General features: G+C 28.9%; 2 protein-coding genes across 2 annotated transcripts; one reads left to right on the top strand and one right to left on the bottom strand.

The window, feature by feature from the left end:
• Positions 1-2558: 2558 nt before the first annotated feature.
• Positions 2559-5082, bottom strand: LOC105619332 (putative serine protease K12H4.7). Its single transcript, XM_012200851.1, has 8 exons — positions 4879-5082; positions 4532-4719; positions 4202-4437; positions 4005-4140; positions 3617-3933; positions 3394-3526; positions 3156-3325; positions 2559-3079 (listed from the first exon to the last, which is right to left on the bottom strand). The coding sequence occupies exons 1-8, from the start codon at positions 5080-5082 to the stop codon at positions 2970-2972; spliced, it is 1494 nt and encodes a 497-aa protein (XP_012056241.1). The 3' UTR covers positions 2559-2969.
• Positions 5083-6832: 1750 nt separating this feature from the next.
• LOC105619331 (xenotropic and polytropic retrovirus receptor 1) lies at positions 6833-10500 on the top strand. Its single transcript, XM_012200850.1, has 9 exons — positions 6833-6901; positions 7269-7422; positions 7920-8161; positions 8437-8698; positions 8923-9290; positions 9374-9716; positions 9805-9974; positions 10037-10170; positions 10239-10500. The coding sequence occupies exons 1-9, from the start codon at positions 6833-6835 to the stop codon at positions 10498-10500; spliced, it is 2004 nt and encodes a 667-aa protein (XP_012056240.1).
• Positions 10501-12233: the final 1733 nt, after the last annotated feature.

Raw genomic sequence — 12233 nt, forward strand, 5'->3', positions numbered from 1 at the left:
TTTATTATAATTAATATTACTAATACATAAATTATACATATATATAAGAAGTACTACTACGACTTAAATTACTACTATTATATATAATAATAAATAATATATATATATATATATATATATATATATATATATATATATATATCTTTTATTCAAATAAAAGGGTAATAAAAAAGATACTATACAAAATGCAGTGCAATGCTTTCTAAAATATTTGAACCATTAATAATTATTTGAAAACAATTTGGAACAAACGTTCTTTAATGATTAAGATATTTATGATGTGATATATTTCTGTAACATCACATTAGAGAGTTCAATTTTGTAGCCATTGCTTGATTAGACCTCTTATTAATTTTTTGCCTCTTTTAATTGAGGCATATTACAATCTGATGGAGGATACATATCTGCACAATCCTTTAAATAAATTAAATAATTTATAGAAGAATTAATACAAATAATGAGAGATATCTGTAATATATTCAATTTACCATTGATGTAGATACAGGCATTTGTGGAGAAGATCGTACGATGCTCAACGCAAGGATCGAGAGAACCATATACAAATACTACATTTGTCACTTGTAGATTTAATGTAATTTAATTAAACTATACAAAATATACGTTTGTGCGACATTAAATTTCGATAATTTCATATTATATCTGCAAAAGATTTTATGATATACATTTTATATATATCAATATTCTGTCATAGTTGGAATATAATTTAAGTGAAAACAACTCAGGTTCGAAAACATCGACGCATTGCTATACAAAAAATTCCTCTGAAATATTCTTGAATATATCAGATTGTCTGATGGAGGATAGATAGAATGCGAATTCTGTACAATATTGATACATGAATTGACGCTCTGCAAACATTTATAATTCGCTACTAACAGGCCACAATAATAAAGTAATTAAAATAATATATTCATATATTCAATATTAATTTAAAAACGTTTTTACTTCCAAGTCGTTCCCAATTGCTAAACCAGGAGACTTTAAATAATTATGAACTATAGTGTCATATCTAAGATCCTTTCCACAATTACTCTCCCACATCTGATATTGTTGAAATAAGCAAATCTTTCCTATTTATTAATGGATCATGACTTCGATATCATGGATATCGAAGTCAGATATGGAATATACAATATCAACAATATAACAAGTCAAATCTTCATAAAAAATGAAAATATCTTCCTTCTTTATATATTCACGATCAAATGGATAGCATAATCTGTGAAATATAATTTATAAAAAAACATGAGCGTGCCATGATTAATAATTCTGTATCTTACAAACTCACTTGAATTTTTCCTGTTGATATGCAGTATGCACTATAGAGTAACATTGTATTGAGTTGCGAGTGAGTTTCTTTTAAAACGCTGACACATTTATCAGAATATTCTTTCAAAACATTTATAACAACTTTATAATATTTTGTAATACAAAATTATTTGTATACATAGCATACTTGTTAAAATTTTATCATTCACAATTACGCTACCATTATATCCAATCTATTCAGAATTTTATGCTAACAATGATACATTACTAGATATAGTTCCATGTACCAAGTGAGGATACTTGGCGCACATCTAAATGGCAAGAGATCTAGCAAATGATTTTCCAAATATAATCCATTGTAAATATTTGTGACATGTAATGTATATTTGTACTATTACTAACTTTTCTTTTTGAATTTATTCTTTTTGAATATATTTTCCTATAACATACACAATGGGATAGCTTTTTCTCTAAAAACGATGCTCTAAATGGAAACACAAATACTCCAAATTCTTTGGCAATGTTAATTCAGTTACTCCTCAGCATATAGTTCGCACATATTTCACTTTCACCTTCAATGTATAAAAATATTGAGCCATTAGGTTTATAAAAATCAATATTAATGAAGTACCTCTAGAGATGCAACAAAAGATGTAATAAATTATAAGCAATATAAATTATAAAATATAAAATGAAACAGAATATTATTTAAACTTGAAAGTAATAGTACACTCTTTAAAGAAATAACAAATAAAATACTAAATAATGTACTATAATTTTATATTTTGTATTACCTGTTTCCAAATACCCACGAGTATCATTTTATCCTTGTTTAACAGTCAGTATAAGTAACAAAGATAAAATGATATTCGCAGACACAACCCAGAAGGATGACCCAGAATGCCCCCGCGTTCATATACTACTCTTATTCCTCCAATTAGAATTTATTTATATGAATCATCCATATGAATCTATCTATAAAAAAGAATCATGTTTTATTTCTGCATAGACAGAAAATGAAAATTTTATTAATTTTATTACATTCAATTCTTTATTAGTTGCACATTTACTTACACGCATGTAAAGGTGGATTCAGAGGCATACTACAGTTATGAAAATAAGTAATTTGTTAATCGCTCATATCTTCGTTATGTATTAATGAAACTAAGTTTGTATTATAAGTATATAGCATTAATTACAGTTGTTAATTATTGAACAATTCTATCCAACTCATTGAAATTAACTATATTTAAGAAATAACATAATTGTTATAACAATAAGTTTTTATTGATTGCCTGAGATAATTACATGAAAAATGATTATGTATATGCACTTTTGATATCGTAATAAAATAACAATGCCAATGGTGCAAACTTGTTCAATTTGTTCAAGAAACAATTTTGTTACTCAAACATATAGTACATTATATATATTATAGATTATAAATGTACAAAAATTCAAAATTTCACATTTGTACGAAATTAGAATAAACATATCTATTAAATATTATATATATAAATGCTCTTTTATCCTGCATAAAAAATAACAAAAATACTATATAAAATGCAGTCTCTCTAAAATATTTGGAACATTAATAATTGTTTGAAATAATTTGAAAAATTGGTATTCTTTAATGGCTAAGATATTTATGAGGTTTTCTATAACATCACACAATCAGCTCAATTTTGTAGCCATTGCTTGATTAGACCTCTTATTACTTTTCTTGCCTCCTTTAATTGAGGCATATCACGTTCTGATGGAGGATACATATTTGCACAATGTGCAGTGCCTTTAAATAAACGTTGTAATGTATTTATAGGAGAATAAATATAAATTATGAGATATCTATAATATATTCAATTTACCGTTGATATAGATAACAGGCGCTTGTGGATTAGAAGATTGTATGATGCCCAGCACATGCCAAGGATCAACAGAACCATGTACAAATACTACATTTGTCACTTGTAGATTTAATGCACCATACAAGATATTCGTTCGTGTAACTGCAGATTCCAATAAGTTCATATTATACCTGCAAAAGAGTTTTTATGTATATCAATATTCTATTGTAATTGGAATATAATTTAAGTGAAAACAAACTTAGGCCCGAAAATATCGACGCATTGCTGTGCAAAAAATTCCACTGGAAATTTATTCCCAAACACATCAATTTGTCCGGTGGAAGTTTGAAAGAATCCAAACTCTGAACAAGTCTGGTACATCCATTGACGTCCTGCAAGTATCATTTATAATTTGCAGGCCACCATAATAAAGTAATTAAGGCAATAAGTACATGTATGCAATATTAATTTAAGTACATTACCTCCTTCCGCTTGTTCACTAGCCCAAGTGATGCTTCGAAGTTCATGAATCATCGTGTCATATCTATAATCTAAACACTTTTCTTTGGTAGCATTCAATATCATACTATTTACATAAGCAAGCCTGTCAATAGACTTTCCTACTTTCTCATCTACTAATATATCACATACGGTCTCAATAGTGATATTAACACTTTGGGGGCTTTGGCGATTATCTTTATTATATTGTACAACGCCAGCAAAGTTACTAGCCAATGCTTCATATAAGTTGGAAATATCTACTAATTTTGTATGTCCAGGATCAATTGGGTCACATAATCTGTGAAATAAAATTTATAAGAAAACACAAGCCTACAATCAGTAATTCTATATTTTGGAAAATGTACTCACTTAAATTTTTTCTGTATTTGCTGTTGACCAATAGTATGGTGTAACATTATATTAAGTTGCGAATTAGCCTCTTGTATTACCCTGACACATTGATCAGAATATTCTTTCAAAGCACTTGTAACAACTTTATAATATTCTGTAATACAAAATTATTTGTATATATATTTGTTAAAATTTATCATTTACAATTACTCTACCAGAAAAGTCAATCTGTGCTAGTAGTGGTCCACTAGCAGACACAGCTCCATGTACCAAATGAGGATATTTGGCACGCATCCAAGCGGCGAGAGATCCACCATATGAACCTCCAAATACAATCCATTTTGTATCTTTTGGAAATTTATATGCAACATTAACACTCGCGATGAAATACGCTAAATCCGCTAATGCTTGTTCTGAACTTAAATACATTAAGTTCTTTACGCTAAGATCTCTGTAAATATTCGTGACATAAAATAAAATATAATAATATAAAATTGGAAACTAATTTTTCCTTTTGCATTTATATATATTTTCCTATAACATACACAGTGGGATGACTTTTCCCATAATAACGATGTTCTAAATAGAAACACATTGCTCCAAATTCTTTAGCATACTCAATCCATTCACCCTCTACCATCCATGTCGCATTTGCTGTACCTTCAGCTCCAATCATTAAAAATATTGGACCATTAGGTTTAATAGTATAAAAATCAGTATTAACGAAGTATCTCTGTAAAGATGTTTACAACAACAAATTATTATAAGCAATAATATAAAGTAAAAAAGAAATAGAATATCATATTCAAACTTAAAATAATATAGTACAAACTCTTTAAAAAAATAATAAAACATATATAATAAATTATAAAAATTCTATATTTTATATTACCTGTTCCCAAACATTAATATCAGTTGGATTGAAGTGATCAAGATACTGAGTAAACCATTGCTCTTCAGGAAGCGATGTTTCAGAAGACAAAATTGGATTTCCTAAATTGCCTCCTTTACTGCGACCTCTTAAGAAAGTACGCCATGCCATAGTAATACTTAAGATACTTAATACAATTAATAGTAACGATATAAGATATCGCATTTTATAATATTTTTAAATTATTCGTATTTTTTATTAAAAACAGCTCTGTAAAAGAAGATATGAGTATATTTTAAAAAGACTTGTAAAATTAATTATAATAAAGAAATTAATTATTAATACATTATGTGACTAAATGAATGAAATAAAAATTTTGCTTTGCATTTTTCTTTATTTAGTAATACTAAAAAAGCTACAGTCATTATTCATACAAAATATTTATAATTGATATTCATGCTCTGTTCTTATTTTAACATCATTCTAACTATTTAAGATGTTAATACGGCTTAAAATTTAATCGTTTTATGATTTAAGATGTTAAAATACGGCTTTACGATTATCTTATGATATCTTTAGATTGTATTTAAGTCGATATTTCATATACGAAATTATAAACATACCAGTCTATATATAATATTTGTTATAAAAATAAGTGTTACCGTTTTATTCAGGTTAAACATAGATTTTACACTTGGTCGTTATAATATGGGCGTAAATTTTTATTTTTGAAATTTTCTGGTAGAAATTTTACATAATACAAAATAAGACTGATAATGATGATAAGTAAAAAAGAGAAAGATTATAATTGTAGTGATTGGAAGTATTTATAAACTTCCAGAGAAAAAACATCTGTTGCGTTTACACAGTTACTCCTATATTTGTCTCTTTTCTTTTTTTCTCTACAGTAATTATACGTATATCTATCTCCTTCTGAAGACCAGGCATGTGTAACATGGTGCAGCTACATAAAGCGAAATTCATTTAATGCAACCTTCCTTGTCATCAGTCGGGATAGGCAATATAAAAATTTATTCCCTTTTAAAATTATCTTATTAGGAAATTTATTAACATATTTTCTGTTAACTCTGTAGCTTTATAGTTTACATCATAGTACAGCCATTTTCCATAAAATTTTATTTATTGATCAAAATTGACAAATTTTTATTAATTACATTTCATTTATTAGTAACAAATTTTAATCTCTTGCTTCATTTATTCTAATTTATTATCTTTACTTTATTAAAATATTTTTATTTTAGAAAATACGCGTTTTTTTCATTCTGCAATAAAATGAATTAAGTAAATATAATGCGATAATGTTTATATATCTCTTTTATTTATTTTGAACATTCGATTTTGTTTAATTCTTTTCTATTACGAAAAATGTCGCTCCGGGAATAGTGTCATCGAGAATAATGAAAATTAAAAGATAAGCATATCGACAGTCTCATGAGTTGTCCCGTGAGCGACCATATGACCACGTGTGACGAATCGACCTGTAGCAGGCATTGTCGTAGGACGTGCCGCTAAACACGCGTGTTTTTTCCCGAGAACTTCTAGAATCAGTGGTTCAATTAATGGAATGCGTGATAACGCGGTGCGAATTAATTGGATTCTCTTGGCAGAGATTCGAATTTAGCTCGCTGCCGCGAACTCCAAATAGTTTTTATCTCGCGACAGATTAAATATTTATCATTGCTCCAAACAACGAACAAAGCGTTTGATCAGCCGCTGCCGACAAAGTTCCTCAGTATGGTATAAATGCCGCTTGTAACCTCGCTTGGAACTCAGAAATCTTTAGATGAGCTCGAGTGAGTATGAAAACAAACAGTGACTCGCTAATTTCTTATGACTTATATGACTATTCATAATATTCTCCATTTAATGTTTAATTCTCATTAATTGTTTTATTTTTAATTGCTTGAATTTTTTTTACAGATTAATGCAATTACGCTGTGCGTAATTAGACAACATGAAATTCGCGGAGCATCTCTCAGCCCACATTACGCCCGAATGGCGTAAGCAATATATTAGTTATGAGGTATAACATTGAGTACAAACATTTAAATTTTTACTCTGTTAATCCAAGGATAGTATAGGATTTTAACAAACGTTAAATTATAATTACTGCGTTAAATTATAAACTGCGAATATTTATACAAAATATTCAACTAAATATTAACCATCGGACAATTTTAGTAGTCGATCGTTACTTGTTAAAGAATTATTAAAAGTAAAAAGAGATTGTCATCTGTAAATATGCAATTTATATAAAATATTCAGTTAAATATAAGTTTTGTATAATCGTATAAATATAAGTTTTGTATAATCGTATAAAGTTTTGTATATTCTTAGTCTAATATAATTGCATATAGATGTACTTTCGTTATCTCCCTGTTTTTATACAGGAAATGAAAGCGATGCTTTACACGGCGGTGGAGGAAGCGCCTTCTGATGAAAGTGTAGAACCAGAAGTGATATCGCGACACTTTGCGTCTTTTGACGAGGTGTTTTTTACATTCTGTGATCGTGAATTAAAGAAGATTAATACATTTTATTCAGGTAAGAGTATTTCCGACTAAATGTAATCTTCCTATAAACAGCTATGTTATCTGTTTACCTAATATAATAATTGAGGATTAAAATGGATTAAAATTTTATGCGTATTTTGAATTCATTGAATTCAACTAAATAAAGAAAAAACTTTTTTAGTTTTATTTTTTTAGTCTTTTTTTTTAATCTTATCTATTTAGGTCTCATTATTCTGTTCTATTGAATAAAAAAAAACATTTAGATTCAGTTGGATTGAAAAACTGTATCTCTTATATATTCATAATTTTAAATTGAGCAGTAATATACATTGGCATCGAAAATAATATTATTTTTATATTAAAAGGCGTATAGAAATGTGCTTCATGCTGCAATTTCTATAAATAAATCAAAATGCATTCGGATTGAGAAAGATTTATTTTTAACGTTCACGAATGTGTATTTCTTAAAAATTTGAATTCATTTGAATACATTTTAATTCATTCTCGTTTACTGGATATTTATTGCAGAAAAATTGGCAGAGGCTACACGCAAATATGCTGCTTTACAAAGTGAATTGAAAACTGCAGTGGAGCAACAGGGAAGTGGGAAGAACAAAGGAAAAGTCAGCGCAAAGCCGCTTCTGCCTACCAGAAAGCTTAGGGACTTAAAACTTGCATTTTCAGAATTTTATCTTTCGCTAATCCTTCTTCAAAATTATCAGACTCTTAATCACACTGGATTCCGCAAGATTCTCAAAAAACACGACAAGGTATCTTATTGCATATAGTGATGCTTTTTGTCATTTTTTGCCTATTAGTCACAGCTTATGTAATTTCAGAAACTACAATTACCCCAATCATTAGCATCATGTCTTTCCTCTCGTAGTTGCAAAATATTGGTGCAAGAAACAACTGCTATGTATGACACAATACCTATTCCTTGTGTATATCCAAGTAAAAATCAGTAATTGTCCTTGACATTTTGTATTATTTAATTATAAATAGTGATTTTTAATTCCTACAACACATTATCAAATACTTCCAGTTATTGTCAGTTGACGCCGGTACAAAATGGAGAGTCGAGTGCGTGGAAACATCACATTTCTACACGTCCAAAGATATAGACAAATTGATACAGGAAACAGAAGCCACAGTAACGAACGATCTCGAAGGTGGCGATCGGCAACGTGCTATGAAACGTCTTCGGGTACCACCGCTTGGCGAATCTCAAAGTCCATGGACTACTTTCAAAGTTGGCTTATTCTCCGGTAGCTTTATCGTCCTATCTGTTGCAGTTGTTCTCTCGGGTATTGTTGTAATGTTTATCTATTCATAGTTACGACATATTTGCAATGCTGTGCTGTTCACAACGAGTAGAATGTTGCAAGATTTTAAATTAACTTGCGTAAAAATGATTTATTAAAGAAAAAATTAATCTGCGCACTCTTGATTTGTTAGCATTTTAATTTGTTGAAGTATCGAGAGTTCTTGTTTATATTATTTGTGCTATTTAAAATCTCGTTACTTTCAGCCGTCTTCCACGACAGTGGGGAGAATCTAAAAATCGCATTTAGATTATACCGAGGTCCCTTTCTTATTATCGAGTTCTTATTCCTTATCGGAATTAACGTTTATGGATGGAGATCTTCCGGTGTCAATCACGTTTTGATATTTGAGCTTGACCCACGAAATCATCTTTCGGAGCAACATCTTATGGAATTGGCCGCAGTCCTCGGAGTAGTCTGGACGCTTAGCTTACTAAGTTTCTTATACAGTGCCAGTCTAAGCATTCCGCCATACGTGAATCCATTAGTACTTGTCTGTATCATGTTGATCTTTCTATTAAATCCAGTTAAAATGTTTCGCCACGAAGCTCGTTTCTGGCTGTTAAAGATCATAGTAAGTATAATTTGTGGAATATTTCGCTTGTGCAGAATTTCATATGAATAAAAAATTGACTATAATCCTTTATTTTATTTTAGGGACGCGTTTTAATAACACCATTCGCGTATGTTAATTTTGCCGATTTCTGGTTGGCAGATCAATTCAATAGTTTGGCGACTGCATTCTTGGATTTTCACTTTTTGATATGCTTCTACATTACAAACGGTGATTGGTTGAAGGCGAGCGATACTACGCAGTGCATGTCTGGTTCTCTCATCATTAGACCTATTGTGAATTGCTTACCGGCATGGTTTCGCTTCGCGCAGTGCGTTCGCAGGTATCGAGATTCTAAAGAGGCGTTTCCACATTTAGTGAATGCTGGAAAGTATTCCACGACATTTCTCGTTGTTGCAGCCAATACTTTATACGCTTATCACGGAGGTAGATGAAATTAAAAATGTTTTCTTTTTTTTATAATTCAAGATTTTCAACATCTCAAAAATAATCAAGAAGTAATACGTTTTTTCAGCAGAATATAATAATAAATGGGAGAATCCATGGTTGTGGCTATGGGTGTGTAGCTGCCTTATTAATTCGATATATTCATATACATGGGATCTCAAGATGGATTGGGGCCTTTTAGATAGTAATGCTGGTGAAAATCGTTTTCTACGAGAGGAAGTAGTTTACTCGACAGCCGTAAGTAAAGTAATATTGTCATCATTTGCAAAAAGAGGTATTACATATTACGTGTTTTTTAGTGGTTTTATTATTTCGCAATAATAGAAGATTTTATACTACGATTTATATGGATTGCGAGTTTTATTCTCATTGAGTGTGGATACATTTCTGGCGACTTAATGACTTCTATAGTAGCACCTCTCGAGGTTTTTAGGTAAGTACACTTTTCGTCAGTGTTCGAGTTTATTTGTACTTCTCTGTCTCATTGCAAAATTGTTTTAGACGATTTGTGTGGAACTTTTTCCGTTTAGAGAACGAACATTTGAATAACTGCGGTAGATTCCGCGCCGTACGTGATATCTCGATAGCACCTATAGAAAGCTCTGACCAAACGCAAATTTTACGTATGATGGATGATGAGAACGGTGTACTTAATAGAGGCAAACGTAAAAGTGGCGGTAAAAAGCAGAGCAACACAAAAGAAGAAAAACGAGCATTGCTTAAGGAAGAAACTGTAGATATCGATGTATCAAATGCCAGTTGAATATATAGTTCAAGATTTTTGTACAATATTATCTTTAATTTCCTCCAGTATGGATGGAAAGCCTTCAAAGTCTGGTAGTTAGAGAAAATAATTCGCAAGATTTTGTAACGATACATATCCATCGCTGAAAGATATATAATTATACTTTAAAATCAGATGATTAGAAAAGTAAAATGATTATAGTACGTATTATAGTGCCTTTCGCGCTTCTCTCATATGAGATACTTTACGATAAATTATAATAATCCTACAAATAGCCTGCACCGAGAGTCTTCCAACACAAGAACGAACAGTATAGCTTAAATAAAAAATAACTTCACGAATTTTATAGCTTTTAGATACAGGCACATAGAAAGATGTAACATGTAAATATGAAGCGTGTGCTTTTGCATACAAGCTTTATGAATTGTTGATGAATAAGGTCATTTTAGATGCTATTATATACTGTGATTTTATTTGCTGTATTGTTATTAACATTTTTTCTAAAAACGCCATTTTTTAATAGATAATCGATAGGCAAATATCTTTAAAATGAAAGTAGAGAAAGGAAGTATTGATACAAAATAGTCTGATGTTACTACGCTCATAACAGAAGTGATACTACATGTATTAATATTAGGGAGGCTGTTATAATATGCTTTTTTATACGTATTAAACATAATTACTTATATCATAAATGTAATTATGGCCTAAAAAATATTGGCCTAAATATGTATGTAGTTATATAAATTTTCTAGTAAAAAAAGTAGAACATCGAATTTGCAAATTCGATGTTTAATTTACTAATGCTCTGCATCATTTACAGTAGTGTTTTGTATATGAAGTAGTATTGAAATTATCCGACTGTTTCATATTGTAAGATAATATTCTATACATTATATTAATTTTACAGAAGTAACAACAATATATTTTCTTCTGTTATAATTATTATTTAATATTTTCGATATTATTGTCACATATACTTAAAGAAACATCTGCTCAATAAGATGATAAAAATTAATATTATATTTCATTTATTATTTCAAATTAATATTGCACTTGTATCTTATCTGTTACTAATTATTTACACAAGTGTATCACAAAATAAGTCAATAATAAATTGATTGCACACATACATAAAATAGCACGTTGTGATATCTAAAATAAAGTAATTTTAATGCATTGATATAACAAAACTAAAATATTTTAAAAATATACTTGACAACACATTACTTTAACAAAGCAGTGCTTATATTTGTGAAATATATTTTGATTGCACATATTTATTTGCTATAGTAATTATTAAAATAGATAGTAATTCAAGTTATATTTTTTAAATTAAAATCTTTCTGTTGAAAATGGAAAATTTTTATGTATTTATATATTTTATATATTTATAAGTATAAATTGTTTTTATATTAAATTACATATTTATTTCATTTATTCATAAAATTTATTTATATAATTATAATTATATAGATGATAGTGCCAATGTGTTTAGAAATATGAATTTTAAATATTAGAGACTCTGTATTCCAATAAATTTGACAATTTTATATAATCTTTTCCTGTATAAATAATCAGAATCACAGTTGCTCGGAATATAAACGTTAAGTATTTTTATATTCTATATATATATATATATATATATATATATATATATATATATATATATTATATATATAGTATTAACTAGTACGTAGTAGTAGTATAATAATTAAACGTTAACTTTAAGTTTCGTTTGGTTAGTTAGT

This window comes from Atta cephalotes (genome assembly GCF_000143395.1).
Source record: "Atta cephalotes unplaced genomic scaffold scaffold00021, whole genome shotgun sequence".
In the NCBI taxonomy this organism is placed as follows: Eukaryota; Metazoa; Arthropoda; class Insecta; order Hymenoptera; family Formicidae; genus Atta; species Atta cephalotes.